General features: G+C 45.8%; 1 protein-coding gene across 4 annotated transcripts in view; it reads right to left on the reverse strand.

Moving 5' to 3' along the window:
• LOC103374337 (CREB3 regulatory factor-like) overlaps window positions 1-23,686 on the reverse strand; it is a 43,159-nt gene that overhangs the window by 9,760 nt on the left and 9,713 nt on the right. The window contains exons 2-9 of one of the 4 annotated variants that reach the window (XM_008304415.1): window positions 23,379-23,606; window positions 17,773-17,850; window positions 17,596-17,660; window positions 17,364-17,480; window positions 16,010-16,841; window positions 9,459-9,632; window positions 7,686-7,875; window positions 3,548-3,621 (exon numbers count right to left, since the gene is read on the reverse strand). In XM_008304415.1, coding sequence (XP_008302637.1) covers window positions 3,548-3,621; window positions 7,686-7,875; window positions 9,459-9,632; window positions 16,010-16,841; window positions 17,364-17,480; window positions 17,596-17,604 — 1,396 coding nt within the window. In that variant the 5' untranslated portion in view covers window positions 17,605-17,660; window positions 17,773-17,850; window positions 23,379-23,606. Of the gene's footprint in view, window positions 1-3,547; window positions 3,622-7,685; window positions 7,876-9,458; window positions 9,633-16,009; window positions 16,842-17,363; window positions 17,481-17,595; window positions 17,661-17,772; window positions 17,851-22,565; window positions 22,580-23,378; window positions 23,665-23,686 lie in introns of those variants that run through there. The other 3 variants (XM_008304416.1, XM_008304414.1, XM_008304417.1) reach the window with 3 other exon arrangements.

A 23,686-nucleotide genomic window follows, 5' to 3' on the forward strand; every position in this document is an offset into this window, starting at 1 on the left:
GCAAATCGCAGTGATGGGAAGAGAGAGAGAGAGGACAGCCAGTGAATGGGAGAGAATATTTATTAAAAAAAAAAAAGGAGTCGCGCGAGGAGACGAGGGAGAGGAGGGGAAAGAGGAAGCAAGGGAATGTGTGAGGTTAAGCCCTGTGTGTTTTGGCTTCCTGCCAGGAGGACAAAAAATTTGTGGGAGCCACAACTAAAGCCTTTGCAGTGAAATGTTGGGCCAGGATCAGGAATGACTGGAATGCTAAAAAATTGGGAGAAGAAAAGGACAAAGCGAGTTGGGTGCTGGTTAGGTTGGAATTCAAAGAGGTGGAACCGAGGAGGAGGAGGAGGAGGAGGAGGAGGTAGGCAGGACTCGGCTGACAGATTTGGCAGAGTCGAGGTGTTGATTATCGGGAAAGAGGTGACTTCACACTTCTCAGGTTTTTCCTCCGAGTGTTTACATGCTCCTCGGCGGTCTTGTTACTATCAGCTTTCTGCGTGACACCGGTTTCTTAAACAGAGCATCGTCGGAGTGCCTCCAAAAGATGGTTTTCTCAGTCGTTTAGCTTGATTTGTAGTTTGTGTTTTTTCCTTCTATACTGTGGAGCTGCTAGAACACGTTGGCTTTACCGCTCTGCAGTTATTTGCTGTAGAAGCCATTAGTCTCTGTTGTGACTTTCATTCTCGATTAGTTTAACTGCTGCTGTGCTTAAAAACACATTTGATCAGTCAGTCAAACATCATGTAAGCGACTGCCACACTTCAGCTTTTGTAGATTTACACTGATGTCTGCACCCATCTGCCTGCTGATAGACGAATCGTGCAACGCTCATCATCTTCTGCGTCTGCTCTGCATCTTCTCCATTCATGTGGATGTTACTTCGACACTTCCCACCCCCCGAGAACATTGTTGCAGACCGAGCGCATCCCCCCATGGCAACGGCACTCCCGGGCGATAGCCGCCTCCCCCGGCAGCACAACGCTTCCCGCCACTCAACAAAAAGTGCTCAGAAACGACTCCAGGAGCATGACAAAGAGCCAGAGCCATCCTATCGAGCATCTGCGGGATGCCCACCCTGCAACCCACAAGACTCAAAGCTGCCAACGTCCCGGGGCCAGACGCACCAGGACGCCCCCCTGAGGTCCCGTGTCCATGCCCAAATGGGTCGGAGCTGTTTTGGTAGAACAACAACATTAAATGTTGTAGGTTCCACAGCTTCTCCTACAAACAGGCCAACGTTATACTTTGTTCAGCTTTAAAAACACAATCCGAGTGATGTCATCGACCGCAGTCCTGACAGTCTGTCTGCAGCACGAGGGCGGTCACGCGTGTGTTCATGTGCAGAACATGTGGATGCTGACCGACTGTGCATGTATGGAGTCCTCTAAGCGGACTAGAAGGCAGTACAATAACAGGAACTACACGTCCACGGTGTCCCAGCTTCACCGTTCTGTTGGAGCGACGACATCCAGACAGTCACTTCTACCTTATTGTTCCTCAGACAAACCCGCCACAGAGGTGACGGGGACTGGGAGCTACACTAACAGCAGGTTTATAAACAGGACAGGACTGGCCGAGATCGAACGGCAAATGACACGGTGTACTTTTCCCAACCTCAGACAGACGACGCAGAGGAACACTTAAATCATCATCAGGTTGAGTCCTGAGCTCCATCACGGCTGTCCGGATTTATTTCACCGTCCAACTCTGATGCTTTGAAGTCGCACCAAGTTTTTTATTAGGAAGATTTTTTGTTTTTTAGTTTCAGTGTCACAGCAGGATTTTTGCAACATCAGCCTCATTTCTGTGGATGCGTTCCCATAACTACATACAGAACATGACCTCATTAAAGGAACTATCAGAACCATGTTGCTCATTGAATCAGTGACTGTAGCTTCATGACTTGTGTCGTGTTGAAAATAACGCAGACGTGTCACCAGGTCTAACTCAGCGCTCACCATGATGTACGTTATTAGATAACTCAGCATCTATGACTCTGACTGGGGGCTACACGGCGGCTCAGTGGGTAGCACCGCTGCCTCGCGTCCCGGTGAGGACACCCGGGATCTTTCTGTCTCCATGTTCTCCCCGTGCAGCGTGGGTTCTCTCCGGGTTCTCCGGCTTCCTCCCACAGTCCAGAAACATGCTGAGGTTAATTGGTGATTGTAAATTGTCCGTAGGTGTGGATGTGAGTGTGCTTGGTTGTCTGTCTCTAAGTGTAGCCCTGTGATAGACTGGTTACCTGTCCAGGTGAACCTGCCTTCACCCTGAGTCAGCTGGGATAGACTCCAGCCCCCCACCACCCTAGTGAGGATTAAGGTGTATAGATGATGGACGGATGGACTCTGACCGTGCCTGACGATAAGGCCCGTCTCGGTGATTGTACAGAACACTGCCCACAAAAAGCTGTTCAGTTCATCCTTAAATTTGAATTTCACAGCCCTACTCTACAAACCATACTGCGTTTGCTGCCTTTAAAGCCATCATCACTTTGAAGGAATGTTCTTTTTCGTGCCCACAGCTTTGACAAGTTCAACGCATCGAGTGACGATCAGCCGTGCTAGCGTGGTGAACCAAAAGACACCAAAAGCTGCGTAAATGACAGCATCCAAACTGGGTATTCTAATTGTCACAACAAACACAGACCACTTCAGACAACAGATGTCACAGCTCAACGACATCCTCAAAGACCTGCTGGAGAACATCTTCTATTTTTTGTTTCCTGGCACTGTGATGCGCTCTGCAGTAAATTTACCATTTAATGTGATATTTCATGCAATATTCCATTAAAGTCTAATCATTTCTTGTGCTGTTAGCAGAGAGGTGCTATTTCAGGCATAGCGAACCTTCAGTATCACACACCGCGGGGAACCCGGTTCAGAACATTTGAGGGGATCGGTTAGTAAAGCAATCGCGTCAATGAGCCGAATTCAAACCTTTCATATCTACACTGTCGCCCATAAAGTTGGAGTATGTTTTCAGACACGTTCCTCTTTTTATTTTTATTCATACACATCACTTCTGACCAGGTGCAGTGATGACACACTGAGTCCCAGTTACCAGGTGAAACAAATTCTGACTTCATGATCTGACTGAAGACTGTTGACTCCATCAACCAGCTGGTGGACAGTACGCCACGGTGTCTTAACACATTGGAAGAGCAATATTGGATATGAATATATGTGTCGAATATGTGCTTCCTGTTATATGACCAAGGTAGAAAAACTGAAACAAAACCCTTCATCTATTTGTTCATTAACCCCCAATTTAGTTCAAGCTTGAACACAGTTTGTAAAAGTTAACTGTGGTTTAATTTGTACTGTTATACATTGTGATATCAATAAAGTTTTGCTTTATCTATCAAGAATAAATTGTCACAATCATTTCATGAGAAGAGGTAAAAAAAAAAAAAATTCCAACTTTATGAGCAGCAGCGTATTTTATAAATCCACACAATCAGGATGAAGCGTCTCTTTTGAGTTCTTGGAAAATCTTAGATTAAGTCCTTCAACATGAAAATCATCACAATGGGAAGAAGCTACTGTACGAGTGTGGTACTGACCGTACTCCTGGTTGAGCCCCCACAGCTTGATCTTGTTGGCTTCGTGCTGGGCCTTCTTCTTCAGCCGGCAGGCCCTGAGAACAGAGGAAAATAAAACACCGTCATTCTCTGGAACAGGAAACTCCGCTCTAGTATTCCCGTTCTCCACATGATCCTGTTACGGAGTCGGCCGGCTCACACTGAGAGCAGCTGGAGAGCGATGAGTGGAGGATGTATTTCCAAACTGTGAGGGAGATTGACTGGAAACCTCCCTCACCCCTCCGAAGCACCATTTGACACCGCCGCACTGAAGGGATACGGCCGGTTTTGGTTTCAGAGTTTTAAAAAAAGGCAGCTGAGAGTAAAACAATCAATGCATGTTAAATATTAATGCGTCTCACGGGGACTATTCTTTGCAGAGAATTTCTCTTTTCCTGCAGCTGTGAGTCAGCTAAATGAAAGTTGGTGAAACTAAATACTTGCAGGTCAGTAGTGCTGGACAGAAAATTTCCTGCGTGTTTCTCCACATGTTGGGTTCTGCCTCTGCCAGGTTTTTTTCTTCCAGTACCACAGTCCCTGCTGGTTTGAGGAGGATGTGGACGACCACACAGCAACCAAACCGTTGCGGGGATGGGACTGACAAAAGCACTGAGGGTGTTCCAACATGTGCTGCAAGGTTTTTAGATTTGTATATGCGATAGTGCAGGTAGAGTGTCTGAAACAGTCACTGTTCTCCATGCAAATCTAAAAATAGCCCCCACAGAAGCCATGCTGTTCATTGTGATGGATTACCTGCAGCTGCAAATTGATTTAATTGGTGCACTGAATGTAAAGAAACCAGTGGCTGCCTGAGGGTTGGAAAAATACTATCGCCAAGTTAAAAGCTTCAGCGACTTGCATGGCTACGGAAAACAGGGTCTAGGGTCTGTAAGATACCTGGAAGCCGATGCAAACCATCACCTTCTTTAACAAATCCCATAATGGAAGCAAGCTCACTGTGTCTTTGGGAAAACAATGACATGGCAGCCACACGGCAGTGTCACTGTGCTGAGGACAACGCTGCAGGGCGAAATTATACAACATTTGGAAGCTCCATGACTGATTTAATTCATTACCTTTATAGGAATAAAGTTTGCTTATTTGCTGTCTCAACAGGAGTCACTGCATTTGTCATTTCACAAAGAAGCTGCAAAAGTTCTGCACAGACTTATCCACAGGTTACGGACGTTCGGGTGAAGTTAAAGGTGGAGTACGCGAGTCTGATCTAACACACTTTTTGTCCCCAGCTGTGTGTTCTGTGTGCGCACCGGAAAACAAAATCCAGTGTTTGTACGCAGTCCGAGCCGCTTTATTTCTATAAATGAGAAACAAGGGGGCTCAGACTGATTTACGTACCACTGTTGTGTGCATTACAGAAACAGGAGTAAAGAGGAGTGTAGAAGAGACGGGAAAGCAGTGGGAGCAAGAGAGATGGTAAATCTGACAGATGCTAACTATGTACATGACCAAATATGAGCCATAGACTGCATATAAAAGGTGGACGCAGCGGGCTGTGGGATGCCACTGTGAAACCTCACGTTTGAAATTGCCATCTGGGTCTTCTGAAACCGGACGTAAGAGGTGAGGAGTGGACCTGACGGACAGCTCAAGGACACACAGGGGATACGACCCGTCAATCACAATGACTGACAGACAGATGTTCGCAACCAGAGGAGTCGCCCTCTGCTGAATATTACAAATGGTAAATGGTCTGCACTTATATAGCGCTTTACGATGTGTTTCTCATTCACACACATTCATACACCAGTGGCCACAGAGCTGCCATGCAAGCTGCTGCCTGCCATCGGGAGCAGCTTCAGGTTCAGTGTCCACGTCGACTCACTTTCCAGACCTGGAGGCTACATCCACCCTTTATGACAGTCTATGATATCAGTGATCTTCCTCCATCTCTCTACTACACACAGTTGCGTTACCGAACAAAAAACACACCTTGTGCTCAGTAAAGACACATGTTCAAGTTGTGCTCAACCGGATTTAAGTCAAAGGCTTGAAACAAGGGGAAACTGTTAGCTTCCATTAAAAAAAAAAAACACTTCCTCATCTCCATACATTTTTTTTGCAGAGTTGAAGCTGTTTGGTGTACCTTTGATGGAGCAGGAGAAGGGGCAGATTGTTTTTTAAGATCATTTTGACATATCTAACAGGATGAAAGAGAGGGCTGTGACACGCAGCACAGGTCCTCGGTTACAGTTATGCAGCATGCAGTGTAGCCATTCAGCTACCAGGGCGGCTGTGGCTCAAGTGCTAGAACGGGTTGTCCTTCAATCACAAGGCTGGCGGTCCTGCCCCTCCTGTCCTTGGGCAAGAACCCGAAGTTGCTCCCAATGGCAGGCAGCACCTTGCATGGCAGCTCTGTCACCACTGGTGTATGAATGGGTGAATGAGAAACACATCGTAGAGCGCTTTGAGTAGAAAAGCGCTACGTAAGTGAGACCATTTACTCTGATGGAACACTTTCTACCTACATCCAGTCTCTCTGCTAAGCTAAGCTAAATGAAAAGCTAATAAAATGACTGTAATAAAAAAAAAAAAAGTAGACGTGGATGCCCTGTAAACCTGCTATTTCAAATCTCATTTTAATTATTTTATGCCTTTATTTTTGAGAGGTAGCTGATGAGAGGCGGGGAAATGGGAAACGGGGGATGACATGCGTGAGGAATCGAGCCCAGGTTACTGAAGTAAGGACTTTGTGCATTTGCTCCACCTGATGAGCTATCGGTGCACCCGAAGATTAAACCTCAAAGCACGACTGAGTTAAACAGTCTTGGTACTGAGCACGCAGAGGTAAAACTGATATCATTCTGCTCGTGTAACCCTCACAAACAAAGTGGACAGTTGTTTCCAAAATGATGGGCTGTTAAGACGAGTCAGCGGGTCAGCGGGTGTTTTTCCTCCGCGCCGCCCGGACGCCCTGGGCAGCTTGTTTTTGGACACAATTGGGGGAAAAGAAAGCGAGGGAAGGTCTGGAGGCGGTCAGGATAATCCCACGGCTGACACTGACCCGGCAGCCGCAAGCATGACAATATAAAGAAGTGAATCTTCACACATGAAATTCCTGCATATCAAACGCGAGCATGAACTCAGTCGCGTTACGGTACGAGTGAAATCCAAACTTCCTCCTCTCCCCTCGCTGCTTCTCCTTTTATCTTTTTAGTCTTTCCTCTGAATCTTTTTTTTTTTTTTCCCGTGTCAACTTTCTATTTGATGGTGTGTTTGTGTCGTGTTTAATATATGTTTGGAATAACAAGATATTCCCAAAGTCCCTCTCCTCTTTTAAACTGCCTGTAATAATGTCCTGAATTCTCAATCCTCCCCCTCCCTCCCTGCGCAGATGAACTTTATATGACCCATCTTTTCCTCCACATCTAACTCCTTGTCTGCCTCCTCAATCCTGCCTGATTTCCTCCCATTCAGCTTGTCATCCTGCTTTCTTCCATCTCACTCCGTCTGCTGCTTTCCTCTGCATCCCTCCGTCCTTCCTTCACTCATTCTTTCAATGTCCGAGGTAAACTCATTAAAAAGAGCAGATCAGCTGAAAGACACACCCGTGAGCTACCTTCTTAAATCACTGGTGTTGTATGTCTAATTCTTGGGAGACATATTCAAAGTGAATTCAAAATGTACAGAAGCACATTATGGCAGCATCTTCTGAGGTGGGTTTTTAAAGGTCATCTGCTCTGTTGCATGCTGTGCTGAAGAGCTGAAATCAAATCTTTCCTGACATGTCAAAACAACAGCGAACGGCACCGGGCAGACTCATTTCCTTAGATTTTCGATCAAATGAATTTAACTAATGCCGTAAACTCCACACAGATGTTTTTCTCAGCGTATTATTCTCTGTCCATGGCCTGCGGAAACGGTATTAGAGGGTCAACCATTAAATGCACAGCATATTTGAAAACCAATCTCGACAAGGCTAAAGACTGCACATACTAAACCACAGAGCCCTGCAGGATCGTCTTTTCTGCCAACTATTTTAAAAACACAGAAAACCTCTCAAAATTCCCACTCACGCCTGACAAATCAATAACAGAAAGTTTCCGGGGCTCTGACTTAAGCGCAGAAGATGTAGGATGGTGGTAAAAAGGCAACGCGGTACCTAGAGGCCAGCTTGTTCTTCTCCTTGCGGGACCGGGCTCGAGCCACGGCGGGCAGGTCGTTGACCGGACCCATGCCGTCGATGGCAGCGTTGAGCTTCTGCAGCTGCTCCCCGATGTTGTGGAGCTTCTGGGGGTTCGGCGTCAGGTCGCTGGCGTCGGTTTTGCGTGCTTTGCGGCGCCCTTTCTTGCCTAAACAAAAGAACAGTAGAATGAACTCGGTGCCTATCTGTAAAAAATCTCACCGCTTCTTGGTTTTATAAACCCACCAACGCGAGTCCAAAATCACGCCGTGCAGACAAATATCATGTCCTCAAATGTATTCATAGCCTCTCATTAGAGAAGGAAAAAAACAGCGAAATAAGTTGAAATTGACAAAAACACGCAAGCATGATGGCACCTGTGAACTAACATGTAGCTGAACAACCCTCTGAGCCAATCACTGCCATCAGGTGTTTCTGTAACTCTCAGTCAGACTTGTGCACCTGTTGACAGGTATTCTGGACCACTGCTCATCAGCAAAGGCCTCTCATTGGTCCACTGCTCATCAGCAAAGTGCTCTCATTGGTCCACTGCTCATCAGCAAAGTACTCTCATTGGTCCAGGACAGTTTTTTATTTTTGTTAATATTCTTTTCAACCACAATTCAAAAGCAACGTCTTATTTCACTAAATTAGAATTTAACAAATTTTTATTTATGACTACTTCTTTCATTTTCAACTTATTTTATTGTGAATTTTGCCTTTTCTTTAATGGAAGGGGACGAATGCATCTGAGGTCGACTGTGCAACTTTGATGAACACTTTCTTAAACTTCTTATCCAAAATACGGCCCGTCCAGACATGAACGCCGGACTTGTGAGCATGTGGCAGAGGCGGTGGGTCCTGAGGCTTGTTCGTGCTCGATCAAATTGGGATTTAGCGAGTTTGGAGGCCTTGTCGGCACCTTCTGCTCTTTATCGTGCACCTAGAAGCGTCAGGTCACACCGTCTCGCTGGAGGAGGAGTGCCATTGCCGGGGTGGTTAGCAGCAATGTTTAGGTGGGTTACATCTATACGAATGCAGCAGCTGTCAGTGGTTGTAACGTTGCGGTTGATCAGCGCGTAGACGTGTATAAACAGGTGCACAAGGCATGCAAATCGTCTTCTGTTTGCTGTTATGGAGCAGCTACAAAGAAGAGTTTTTAATAAAGTAATACATAACACTGACAGAATGGATGACAGTGCTGAATGTTAATTTTTGGAGCGGTACGTTGTGATTTTGCTCTGCCGGATCAGATTAATGGGCTGTGTCATATTGGCTTGTACTGCAGAACACAAGCTGCCAAACTGCTGCACAGCCACAGTGGTGCCTGACATAAGATTCACTTATCAGAGGAGTGTTGAAAAATTCACATTTTGACATGAAAGTTGTATGTAGGGCACACGCCTGAGGGTCCTGAACTGATTTGTGTCACACGAGGGAAGAGAAATGGGACGCTGTCAGCTGCAGCGCGAGCGTCGGTTTAATGACTCCTGCTGCTAATAGGCTTTCATTCAGCGGATCTTTGAACTTTTGGGTTCTGGCTTCTCCTCTCTGTGATTAGGGCTGCAATTACCAATCAATCTAACAATTATCTTTTATACGAATTAGCTCGTCCCAATCCCCACCAGCTCGCTCCGTCTGACCCCAAAAACAGCCGCATTAAAACAGCTTTTCTTAATAAATTCTCGTGACACGATTTTCACATTTTTCATACGTGATTTGTTCACCGATCGATGTCGACGCTTTGCTCACCCTCTCTGCGGTACAGCGTGCTGGGTAGAGTGCTGGAGCTCCAGGACAGAGACCAGTGGACGTCACCGCCCAGTTTCTTCTTCGTGGCCGACTCCCGAGCGCGCCTGTACTCCCAGAAGCAGCGGCGCTTCGACGGGCGCTCACCTGGCTGCCTGGCTGGCTCCGCCTCCACCTCTGCAGGAACAAAACGCACGCCGAGTTTTGGATTTGTGCACAAATACAAAAGAAGTGTTGCGAGTAACAAACAGGTGTAGCTTGCTAGACTTTTATGATGTGATTATAGACATTTTGAATATTCATGCAACAAACAGTCAACATGAAGGAACACTTAATGATTTACTCGTGTCACATTTTTACTCGTTTTATTTTTAAATTAAGGCTCTAAATAAAGCAGATGTTTTACATACATTTCTGAAACCTCTACAATCTTCCCACTGCTCCCCACATCAACCGTAGAAAGACGTTTCACCGTGCTCAATGTATCCTCCACCAACTTCCTCTCACTTTGCTTCTCTGAATACTGTTTTTGAACATTTATTTTCTCCATCAGGTATGTTTGACTTTGTCTCTGCAGTTTCTTTCCACTCTGCTCTCTCCAAAAAGAATTTCTGTCACGTGACAAGTCTCAGGCCACTAATGGGTTTCCAGTTGCATCGAGAAGCACAGCGATTTTTTGAATTTTGAAAAAAGCATCTAGAATAACTTGATTTTGATGAAATGTTGTAATTCAAAGCTTATGTTTGGTTATTTTTTCCCTGCAGAACAGCCCGTCACACAGCTCTAGGACTGTCGGAAAGGTGAAAATCTATTTCTTAGCTGTCATAAACAGTGAATAAATTAGGACTTTTTTTTTTTTTTAACATGCCTTTCAACCCCAGCGGTGTGTTTCGAGGTTCAGAGGGCTGAACAAAATTAAACACAAGTGACACCACGGGCTTCAATTCACACTAGAAAAAAATATTTGATGAAAAAGAAAAGCGTTGCTATTCATAGATGCTTAACACTTAAATCTAAAGCTCGACTTGAGCACCGGTACCAGAGGAAAGACCGTGTTTGCATGCAAAAGAGATTAAGATCCAGCAATGTTGGGGAGCTTGCTGATCTCTTTCTTGACCTGAGCGAGGAAAGGCAAAAAAAAAATGGCAGAACATGATCAAATGTTTATGATTTGTCCGCTCAAAAAGTCATTGCATCTTCAGAATGACGACAATTCATCCTCTGAACGCCTGCATCATATTTCATGGCAATCCATCACATCGTAGCTGAGATGCAGCTCGTCCCTCTGGTGCTGCCCCCAAAGCAGACACATCACTGCTCATCGGGGTAAAAACTATTTAGTCTCGTTCTGTGAGTCGACCCGCCAGCTCTCTTTTGCTCCGTTTCTCTTATCTTGTCTGATCTTATCTTCTGGTTTAATTTCACAGCGAGGCACGCTGCGCCAAATTACGTGTAACTACAAATAAAAGTGACAGAACTGCTGAACCATCAAAGAGTTTGTTTAAACACTGATTGACCTCGAACTCGTCGCAGCACGTCAAACCGAATCGTTTTGATTGAGTGAGACACTTAGCGTCGCTTTATTGGCTTGGCATCTGCCAATAGTCGATATCTTAACAATCTGGCGCCATAACGCCAAAAAAACAGAAACTTAAAGCGTTCCGATTAGCATTTTTGAAAAACGCAATATCCTATTAATCTCCATTACTTTGACTCAAGAACTGACTGTAATTTGGTCCAGATGTTGCAGCAGTACCACTTGAGATTTGGAAACTCATATAGAGAGTCAGCGATGAGATTATCCAAACACAGAATCAATACTTGCAGCCAATTTATCGTTTATTGTGAGGAAAGCTGAATGCCATCCATTACCACGGAGGTGGACAGCATTGACAGCTGTGCACAAGATATTTATTATTAGAAAAACACCCTGCAACTTAAAATGACAGATGAAGCGTAATCATAACTGACAGGTATTAATGTTTATGTTTGCCTGGTATGAAATCACACGGCGAGCCCTAATCCACCGACACATGCTGTATGTCCTGATGACAAAGGCGCCACCAGCCGAAACTGTATGCACGTATGCTGTTTCTCTCTCACACACACACACACAACACACACACACACACGTCACAGAAGATTAGCCTCAGGCGCGCAGAGCCATGAATAATGGCATCATAAATAATACAACGTGCAAAGCTCCACCAGCAGGAGGACAGAAGAGACGCTTCTTCAAACCCACCAGAGCTACAGCATGTTCATAAAACAAACAATACGCCGCTGTAATGAAAATAGTCATTTCGAGAAGGATTAAATCACGCTCAAACTCAATAACCATGAAGTCCGATCCTTGCCATTAGTCAAGGATGACCAGTGATGACCGCACACACACACACACACACACACACACACACAGATGGCTTATGTAACGTCGTGTCGTCTGGTCCAGTCTGCAGATAACGCCATTGTCTGCACTCTCCCCCTCACACACAAACATTCTCCTCAAGCCCTCTGTACAATCTCCTAAACTCACCCAACCACCACCACCACCACCACCACCACCTATCTCTGTTGAACACACACCGTACTTTCCCATCCGTCATCCAGCCCTGTGCGACAGCCGTGGGCTAACGGTAAGAATAGCTCAATTGGGCAAACGCACACAAACACACAGTGCCATAACAATGGAGAGCAACAATGGCGCCTTGCGACTGCTGAAATGTGACCCGGACCGGTCTTTGAGAGCGAGCCAGCGACCTCTCCATTACCTTGCAACAAGATGCCTGAGATTTGTTTATCTAACGCGAGGACGATCACAGGCAGCGAGAGCCTGGGAAAAGATGGTAATCTGAAGTGAAGTCGGTTTATGTGCGTGTCACCGAATATACATGTTTATACTTCATGTCCTGTAGACTGCACATAAAATCTCTTCTCACATTTAAGGGGTTTAGCTAATGCTCTGTGCTAGCAGCAACCAGTGGCTCCATCTGTGGCCTGCAGTTCATTATTATGGGATTAGGCTGCTGGACTAATGGTTATATTAGAACATCGTATTAACTCTGCTAAGGCGCCTACGATTCTGTCCTGGTTTTGTCTGCACGGTAATTTGCACAATGTCACAAAAGAAATAAATTAGGTGATTCATTATTCTATGGAGTTGGGAGACGTCACAAGCGCAGTTTTAATTGATCCAATTAATACAGCTACAAACAACTATCTTCTACGGAAAGATATAGCAGCGTAACGGCGTTTCTAGCAGAGATCCAAGTGACATTTACGTGGCTTGGAAGTAAAGCTTTTCTATATGTTCTGGCAAACTGCTGTGTCATGCATGTGAGCTCTTCCCTTTGAAACTGTCGGCCCTCCCCGCATTTATAAAAAAAAATAACCTCTACTGTAAAAGGGTGACGGCACAGTGTGGCCCTCCAGATTGACTTCCACAAAGAAAACCACTTGTGGGCTAAAATGGCCTCCAACAAAGACAGAGCTACGGCCAACAGCAGCACGGTCAGCTAAAGGGTGCTACCAAACTACTGTACCTTTGGTCAAAACATGCATTATTAGCCAAGATGAGCTTGGATTACCGACCACTGTCAGAAACCCTGAGGGAAGAGAGGCAGGTAAGCCCTGAGACGCTGTTGCTCTTGCGACATCCCACTGATTCTGAATCTGAAGCCTACCCTTCCCATAATGCAACCTGACAGGATCTTTCATTAGACCCTTCATGCCTGCTAAACACAGAATTTGAAGTTTTCCAGAGCTGCTCCAGACATCATACAGTCGTGACTCCATAATCCGACCCTTAACAATCCTAAACCTGCTATCTGACAGGTTTTTAGGAAAAACCAACAGAACCCATAAAAACAGCCTTAACACACCGACAGCCTTGGATTGTGACTCCGACATGACATTTAATGTCACCAATCAGGATGACGGCGTATTATCTGACTGAACAATCCCACAGATTGGCTACGTTCACACTGCAGGACTTGATGCTCAATGAGGATTTCTTTGTGACTTCCTTCACGTTTCCAGTTCAATGCGACTTGTATGTGATCTGCTGTGTGAACTTCATACGACCCAAAAGTGTCCCGCATGCGCACAAGAGGACACGACGACGTCACACGCAGCGAGCGTGCTCAGTGTTTATGGAAGTAAACATGGATGGTAACGATGCAGTGTATCTTGCCCGCCACTCCCCCGCCGCAGATGCTACCGATAGTAGAAACAGACCTGGGACCGCTATCCTAAACTAGCATCAGCAGCCAAGTACTGCCTGTGCGTTCCGGCCACATCCACCTCATCAGAGCGCTGCCCCGGGGTGGAAGTGTCCGGAACGCGCACAATCACACCGGTCAGTTAGGCTGAAATCCAGCGATGCGTAGTGTTCTAACAATACACTAGTTATTATAACAACTATGAACTATAATTAACAACTAATGAGCCTTCCAGCATCAAGCCCTCCTTGTATCTAGACCTCCGTCTTGACAATCCGACAGCTTTGCTATCCGACATAAAGGAAGGTTTTACATTTAGTGTCGGATCATCGAGTCACGACTGTACAACAGCTTTTTTTTTTACAAGCCAAACAATCTAATCCACGTCACTAGTCGACCGATTCAGAGCCTTTAATCGATACTCGTGAGGATATGAGTGAAACAAGTGACTGTTTGACGGGATGTTTTCGGACTGGAACACTGAGTGACAGGACATGTTTTCACTATTGTCTAATAAAGTACATCTTGTGCAAATATCATGCATTAGTCTGACAATGCGTAATCACTACGCCCAGTTTTCCAGGTCTGAGGGAGGCATTGACTCTCAGGGACATAGAGAGGATTTTAGAAATATTTAGGTCATGGTACCAATTCCTTCTGCACATGAGGAAGTATGAAGTTCTGGAGTAAAAATATGGAAGAAGCTGTTCAGTTTTTGATACACACTTATAATATAGGACTGTAATCATATAAGGCCACCTGCCTCCTGGTTCCTCGGGGAAATACTGATTCCTCAATGATAAGTATTGTCCTAAAATACACCTCCACTTGTTGCAAACTATTTCTTGAAGCTTGAGAAAGGCATCCACAAATTCAGTTAGTCACAGCTCCACAGTGAGGCCAAAATGAACAACGTTGTGCTCTATAGATACACTTGGGGACTATCTGCACTTTGGAAATACAATAAGTCTCCTTGTTCCCGTCAGATTTGACAAACTTCAGCAAAAAAAAAAAAAAAACTCACATTTTTTGCATCCGCCTACTCAAAACTGTAAATTAGAGAGTAAATAACAGCCTCATAATAACGAGTCAGTGACACCGCTGAGCCTGTTCTAAAAATTCTCAGCTGCAACGCCACCGAATTTGACGCAACAGAAAAGAAGCTGTTATATTCACTTTAGTCACAGTAGTACTATGCAGCCTCTTCAGTGAATGTGACACCCTTCAAAAAAACAGTGCCGGGTTGCATTTTAATAGCAGATACGGTTCAGTCTCAGTGCACAGACGTCCCACAGCAGCTGTTTATGTAGAGACATAAAGGGTACTCCTGCATAAGCTCACAATGTGTGCATCTATAGATTTTTCAAGTGGCATTATTTAAAAAGTCAATAGATTATTTTGTTAGTCAGCCTGTGTTTGTCTAGCAGTCCTTTTGACTTAATTTGAAACATATACAAGCTTTGTTGGCAACCAAATTCTTCCTTGAAGTCCATACATGCAAACCAGGAGGTCAAAGGCTGAATCCACAGCACCAGGACAACACAAGCAACTAATGATTGGTTCCATCATCACCTTCTCTGCCAATTCTTCTCTAAATTGATGGATTAACTGCTTGTGAAAAGTCAGAAAATAATGGAAGTTTCTTAGAGCCCCATGTGACAGCTTCAAACATCTGGTTTTGTCGGACCAACAATCCAAAACCAAAGACAAGCAGTTCTACTAGAACATGACACGGAAAAGTTTAAAAAGCTACAACAAGCAAATGTGTGGCATCCCTACGGTTAAATAAAACGGTTTCAGCTCTACTATGTACCTTCAGTATTTGTGAATGATAAGTGAGGTGTAAAGAAATAATGAAGCAAGAGAGCTACTTTATAATGAGCCACCAGCTGAACGCTGCAGTCTGTAGCTGGCGTGTTTGTGTTGCGTTTGAAGCTGTTTAAAAATCCAGCTCTTCTGTAACGCTTGTTTAACAATCTGTACCAACTTTCATACCCTATTTAACATGTTCAACTACAAGCCCCCCACCTCACCCTCCAGACAAAGCAGCGTGGCTGTTGCAGATGGTATTTCAATACATGAGAAGACTCCAACCCTCAAAGCCATTTCATAACAGTAACGCTGTAGCTGCTGAAGCAGTGTGATGTCTGGGAATTACACCCGCAAATTTGGTATTTAATGTGCCTCTGCTCAGCCAACCCAGTCAGACGAGGCGGTCTGAGGTCTCGTCTGGACCGGAGACAGATTAAAATGGTTTCTGAGTGGGCAGACGGGCTGCTGGCAGCGCTGTGATGAGCTGAGATGTCCTCGCCACACTGATACACACAAACTCACCACATTCAGTTTCTGAGGAACTTGAGAGTTCGGCCTCCACCGCTGTCTCCTCCGCTCCCTCCTCTCCTTCCTCCTCCTCCTCTTCTTCCTCCTCTTCCTCCTCCTCTTCGTCCTCCTCCTCCTCCTGCTCCTCATCCTCATCCTCCAGCTCAGTCCTGGCCTGGTTTTCGTCCCTACGCGCCTCCTGCTGCGTCTCCGCCGCCTGCACCTCCTCTGACTGGGAGTTGTGACCGGGCCCTGCCCCCAGCTCCCCTCCCTGGCTCAGGGAGTAGTTGTGCTCCTCGCTGCAGTGCTCCAGAGCCAGCCCTGCCGCCGCTGCCGCCGCCGCCGCCACCGCCACCACTTCTTCCTCCTCCTGTGCCACCTGATAGACCTCCACCATACGCTCCCTTGACATCCCCCCATCCTGTCCTCCTCCTGCTGCTCTTCCTGCAACACATAACTCCCTCTCCGTTGTCGTGGCAACAGAGATCCGCCCCTCCTCTTCCCCTGCAGCAGCAGCAGCAGCAGCAGCAGGGTCCTGGACTTCCTGGGTGACGGGAGGGGATGCGTGTCTGTTCCCCCTCCTCCTCTCCTCTTCCTCTTCCTCCTCCTGCTCCTCCCGGCTCCTCCCCCAGCGGCCTATCAGGACAGCCTCCTCGGAGCAGGCCAGCAGCTCCCCCCCAACCCCGAGGCCGAGCTTGGTGTAGCGAGCCATCTCGTCCAGAGCCGACACATCCCAGCGCTCCGGGTGCAGGTCCTCGCCAAAGCCTCCGTCGTCCACCAGGTCGCTTAGCAACTCAAAGGGCCGTTTCCTTGGCGATGCTGGGGAGCCCAGCATAAGGAGCACACTCTAAAAGAGGGCAGAGGTGTGCTTAGAAATGGGCTGGAACCAAAAATAAACTTTCTACATCATACTGTATCATTTGTACATTACCCCTAAATTACATGTGCTGTAATTATTACAGAGAATCACTTTTCCTACTGTTTCAAAGGAACACAGCTTCATGCTGGCCCTCACAAACAATATAGCCACATCTGAGACGTGAGGTGGATTAAATGAACTGACAAACTAACAACCAGCAGAGCAGCATTTGGAGAAAACATCTGCTGGCTTCAATTGTAGTTTTCTATTACTTTCAAGGTCTTGTTGGTAAAATTCAAGGTAAAGCATGATACTTACAAAAGACGGGAAGGACTGGATTTAAATTTTAATTTAAAAAATAATAATAATAAATCAATTTTACTCTGAAAAAGCTACTCCAGAAAACAAAGGTCTGTATTTTGCTATTCACAAACAAACAAACTTTTTCAAGGACATTCAAACCCCCTGAGGAGTCTCACAATGAGCTTGAGAAATGCGGGTTCGTCTCACCTGATCGTACTCGGTCCTGCCCCCCTGTGGCGACATGGCCAGGGGGTAGGGGCTCAGCAGACCCCTGTGCCCCCCGTAGGCCTCGCCAAACGCAGGCTCCATCCCGTTCATACCCGGCTAAACAGGAAGGAGGCGCACAAAGAGTTAATCCAGCACAGAGACCAGGTGGAGTATAATCCAGAGACAATGAGTTAGAACCACTTTAAGGGTTGCGGCGGCGTTCCTACTTTACCTGAGGCATGCCCGAGGCAGGAGGGTGTCAGGTCGCGGTCACAACGTGAGTTTAAGTGAGTTCTGCTGCAAAAAACACAACGAAATTCAGATCTGAGCTTTGAGAGGCATCAAAGAGGAGACATGGGAGGAAAAAGATGGAAGAGGAGACAGGGGAGGAGGTGAGGATGCTGCTTACCTAAGGTTGAGAGTTGAGAGGGTCAAGGGGTCGAGCTCTCTTCACATGTCGCAGCCCTGCAGCTCTCAATCTCTCAGCCTGGACGGAAAGACGGGGATGAGGGACGGGAAGGGAGGAAGTCAGACATGCGTTCAGCGGAGGCCACAGCGAAAACTGACAGTAAGCACACTGTTAAATCACAGCAAGTATGTAACGATGATGCATAACGCACACACTGTCAGCTAGTTTGTTAGATAACACTTTATTTTCCGGGCAAGCTGCAGCACAAGTTGTTGGCTGGTTGCTACTGAATTTACTTTGTTTGATCGGCACAATAAGAAGAGAGACGACAGCAGTGAAGGTGATGAAGTACAAGGTTTTTAAACGTGTCATTTCAATAACAAACTCGGTTGTGCTTCTGAGACTTCTTTGACAGAAAACATTTCACACAGACGTAATCTGTGAAATTCTATTTGTTTGTTTTTTGTGACATGTTTTTTTTTTTCTCCCTCATACGTCCCGTGTGTGAAGTGAAACATTAATGAGTTCAGAACTCTTTATTGTCTGTTCAACCACCGTGGCTATTGTTGCTTACATTAGCCGGCTAGTTTTTCTATTAATACATCCATTTATTCAACATGAAAAAACATGCTGCTGCTGCTGCTGCTGCTGCTGCCAAGAATGTAGGACATATCACTTCCTGAGAAAAGCGCTGCCAACAATGAGCATTTAAAATAGCAAATGCAAAAGCTTTCATGCAGTAGATAAAGGTTGGATTTCATTGTGTGGCACAGCATTCATGTGGCATTTGTAGATTCAATGTGGATAATTACCAGCTAGCATTTGTTATTTTAGTGCTACGTGTTCTTAGAATCACAAGATGCATTGAAGGATAACTTTGATGCTAATCTGTGAAAACAACACACGACCTATACGTGATTAAAAAATAAAGGAATGGAGAAGAGCTAAGAAAGTTAAGCAAGGACGTTAAAACAGCTAAAGTCACCAGTCAGGCTAAAACTCGGTGGAAGGAGGCCGTAACCCAGTTTTTCTGCTTCGTAGCGCTGCCCAGTCAAAGGGTGAGGCAGGCAGGGAGGAGGGACGCTAATATTCTCGAGGCTAAACATTAGCTCTCCTCCAGCTAACTGGAAAATGTGCAGCGCAAGCTAGCTTAGCTGAAAGGTTGAATGTAGCCGTGTTAGCTTGTATCGTGTCACTGTCATGAATAAACAAAAAGGAAGTCATTGCCCTTCATACTTTGGCCTTCGTTCTACTTAGAACCACAGCTGGAAATGAGACAACTGGCATTTGTTGCTCTATCCAATGAAAAGGCCACAAGCAGCTTTGTGTTCGTTCTGGAGAGAATTCTGCCTCAAATACAGTTTAGATATTCTCAGGAATAAACAGATGGGCACTGTAGTTTTTTTTTTTTTTTTAGCAAATGTGACTTAAACAAGAGGAAATATTTGTTGGGGACTATTTTCAGCCGTGGAGTAACACACACAGTGGATGTGACGCCGAGACATAACGATACCGTCGAGTGTGCTCGTGAGAATGAAGAAACACGTCGCCGAGTGCAACAGTGTGACTCAGTGACGTGTTTTTAATTGTTTTTGTGCAATAATAGAGCTCCATGGCACAGAGGAGTAATACATAACCAGCGTTGGATACACACACTGTGCTTCTAGGATCGATTCAGTGTCGGCTTTTCACAGGAGTCGTTGCCAGTAAGAACATTACAGAATGTAGCCGACCTTATCCTCTAACCTAGCTAACTTGCCCTCTAAAAGAACTGCTTCTCTAACTCCGCCCAATACGGTTAAACTCGACCAATGACGGTGTTTTTTGCGTGCCGAGCTGCACTGCATCAGTTAATGTTTGTGTAACCAAAACTCCAATTCTGCCTTAGAGGAGAAGAGAGGAAGCCACGTTGCAAGCGGCGCTGATCAGACTGGGCTCCGTTCAGATGGCAACATGATGAAACACCGAGCAACACCAACACACACACGCACACACACACACACACACACACACACACACACACACACACTTACTGCGGGAACAATGCGGACCTACTGTTCAATACCTGTGGAAAACCCAAGGAAAAGCAGCTCACACAGACCCCGGTTCAGTGATTTGAGAACAATGCCATAATATGTTCTCTGTGGATTGACCTCAGGCACACAAGAATGAGGAAATGAGGATTGGCTGGGCGGTTATGACACTGCCTTGGCACGCCACATGGAAAACTGGTATTTGGCACACAAAGCAAAGCCAGCTACCAACATACTGTGTACACAAACACTTATCAGACACATGCAGAGTTTTGAAGTACATAACCAACTGGTGAAATGAATTAAATAATCCCAGCAAAGCTACGAATGTACAAAGGATACACATTTTTTTTAATCATAACATTACAGCAGTGGAAAGCAGGAGCACTGGAGATGCAGGAGGTTTGCAGGAGGGTCAGAGCGATGTACGTTTTTATATCAGTCGCTCGCTTGTAGCAGCGATACAACTTGTTCAAACGCCGATTCTGAGTGTCAGCTATCACCGATTATTTCACGTCTCATAGTGCAAACGTGAATGTAACAGAAATGCAAATCTTTTCACCTCCTATTTACATTTTCCCTTTTATCTGCCTTATGTGAGCACAGTGCTCTTCTAGGTATTTGCTGCATCTACAAGGTAAATTTGCACAGCAAAACCGATGCACCCGACACATTCTTATTTGTGTTTGTTCGCGCTGCAGCTGATATAGGGCGCCAGGCGTGCCTTTTCTGCAATAACAACCTCGCAATCATTCCATGTGTGGTGGTTCAACATAGGGCTCGGTCCAAAGGTCTCCGTGCTCATAAACACGCTGACGGGCCGAGTCCTTGGTGAGGCAACGGGGACACAAAATGAAAGTACTACATCTCAAACCGCGCTAGGTCAATAACCACCAATAACCATCGGCTTTACATTCAGCCAACGATCCGCTTAGTCCTTTGTAAACAAGACTCTGCAAGCAAAGTGGATGCCAACTGCGGCTTATGTAACAACACCAACACACAGGGAAAAGGCAAACATATACGCTAACATTTGCAGTGTGGTAAGATTACGGCGCAGTTTGTGATTGACAAAAGTTATTTCTCCTCATTATATACACCCAGCCACAGAGGAATTGTAAACGGCTCCTCCACCTGCCAGCCACATCTATACTTACAAATGACTCCCCGATTAGTGAGTTATTAATGCACCGGAGCAATTATTGCGAACACCGTGTGGGCACAGAAAAATGCAAACTCAAAATGAACCTTTATCCTTGCAACAGCTTGTTATGCAACACAGGACAAAGGGATCTGCACCGTGCCATACGCTCCCCATCAAAACACTGCAAGATCTGTGGCTGCTAAATACATTTCTGTTGATTTGTCCGCCATTAATTGCAATAACTGTTTGACAAAAGTAGCTAAAAATTCCATTTGCATTTCCCTAAATTCCTAAATGAAGTTTTAAGTGCTTGTTTTGTCAAATGAACAGTATTGGAGTCAATTTACAATCACTTGCTGCAAGTCCTCACAAATAAGAAGCAGGTGAAATCAGGAAATTTTCAGCCTAAAAATAATTCATCAGTTATCAAAATAGTTGCCGACTATTTGCTGTTGATGACATAATTGAATAATCAAAGTATCCATACAGTGTGTTTGTGGTAAAAGATAAAACTCTGTTCATATTTTTTCCCCTGTATCGACCTAGTAACAAGTAAAAAGTATATAAAAGTGAGTTTAAACACTTTATCGTGATGCGTTTGGAGCTCTCTAGTAACCACACAGTAAGTTAAAGTGTTTCTACTACTTTCTTCTGGAAAAACTTTAAAAATATAACATTGTTGTACGAGTATAAAACACAATCCTACTAATCCAAACATGTGCCAAACACAAAATTCTGACAGCAGACCATGAGGCAAATGTAGAGCATGAGCAGTCTGACCAGACAATGAACCTTTAGCAGCTGGAGGCCTCTTCAAAAAAAAAAAAAAAAAAAAAGCTCCAGTCTGATAGCGGACAGAACTGTTATGGATGGATGGAGGTTACGCACGAAGAGAAGAGAACCGGGACTGACAATAAAAAAAAAAAAAAGTAAATGAAGCAGAAGCCCGTGGAGAGGCTGTGATGGCAGAGAGTGTGGCCGAAAACAGCGAGGAGGAGGCGGGAGAGCAGGGAGGAGAGGCGGCCTGGCTGTCAGTCTGTCTGGGAAGCCAATTTGCCAAATTAAAGCTCCAAAAATCTGGGCGGCGGACAAAGCCCCGTTTCGCCTGGGAAACCTCCCCTTTCTGCACTAATTAAATAAAAACATTTGAATAACTGCAAAGAAGGAAGAAAAAAAATATGAACAAACACCCTAAACGACCTGGATGCGCCCCCGCCTCTCTGTGTCCTTGGAGCTCCGTTTCCCGTAACGATGGAGAGCAAAAGTGGCCCCGTTCGCAGCCCCTCGCCTCGCTCCCTGTCCCTCCAGTGCGCGTCCACAATATCCCCCCTCCGAATAAAGCTTTCAATCAGGCAGTGAAGCGATCGGCGCAAAGCGAGCTGATGGGGCATGACGGTGTCCGCACAGCTGGATACAACAACAGCAGAGCCAGAGCACGAAGGGAAGGTGCCATGGTGGCAGCCAGCAGTGTGTCCCGCATGGCACGGCGAGCCGAAGAGCCGCGCTTCCTCCACATCCAGCCCCTCTGCCTCTGTTCCCCCACTGCACATTCACATCTCATGCATTTGCACTTTTTAAAATTTTTTTGGTGGAAAGAATAACGCGTAAATTCTTACCCCCCTCCAAAAAACAAAAAGCGGCCACCTCGCTTCGCGGAGTATCCAGCCGAGACAACAGGGATCCTTTCAGCGCACAGACAACAATAAAAATGGGGCGCAGCTGGCAGTGCCACCGGATGTCCAATATTAATTGTTAATACGGCCGATTTCTGAGCATGTGGATCGGCTTCAGCGTTTCACGGCTCCAGCTGCATCCAGGTGGAGAGGCTGTTTGATTTTTTATTTTTTCTCTCTTTTTTTTTCTGACCAACACCGCTTCGGACTTGAGTTAAGTTAAGACTAAATCACAGAACAACTTTGGCTGCTGTTTGTCCACCTGCAGGTGCTGCTGCCCACTGCTGCTGGTAGTTAGCCTGCAGGCCAAAGCAACTTCTAGTCGGTGTAAAAAAAAAAATGAAGCTCTATTGGCGTGAAAGTGCAAAGTTTGGGCTGCTAAACAAAACAAAACACTGGAACGGTACCCGCCTGCGTGTGCGCAAAAATATGGAAAATATAATGCAATGGTGTATCCTGTAAGTAGAGAGAAGGCTGCATAAAGTGTCATTACGCACCAGTTTCCTTCAATAAAACAGACATCGGTGAGCAGCCTGGTCTTTCTATTCATGTTTGATTATTAAAAATATCCCAAATCAAGTGTGTGTCATGCTACTGTATCCATGTGAAAGGAGCCATTTTTTTCTATCACCATTAAAAGCGCACATGTTTTTTTCCCCTCTGTGCGTGGTTCAGAAATGTATCCGTCACTTCTGAGTCGTTCAACTTTATTTATTTGCCCCGAATGCGCAGAGCTGTGAGACGGGCTTCTTTTACCTCAACGCGTGTCCTCGGATGTCCCCTCGGAGTTAAGGCTCCTCCGGACCGGGGTAAAATGTCGGCCTCGGCCTCTCCAGATGATATTATTCCGCACCATCCACGGAGGGGAGCGCAGAGGATCACGCATGGACAGCAGCGGCGGCCGCTCAGCCCCCGAAACCCCGTTTAACCTACAGCCACATGCAGGAAGTTAGTTCACAGTAGTGCGGAGCTGCTGCTGCTGGCCTGTATGGCGGATAAACGGGACAGAAAAGATGGTTGTAGAACTGTAAAACACCCCCTTCTCCTCCTCCTCCTCCTCCTCC

This window comes from Stegastes partitus, unplaced genomic scaffold, assembly GCF_000690725.1.
Source record: "Stegastes partitus isolate 25-593 unplaced genomic scaffold, Stegastes_partitus-1.0.2 Scaffold2214, whole genome shotgun sequence".
Lineage (NCBI taxonomy): Eukaryota > Metazoa > Chordata > Actinopteri > Pomacentridae > Stegastes > Stegastes partitus.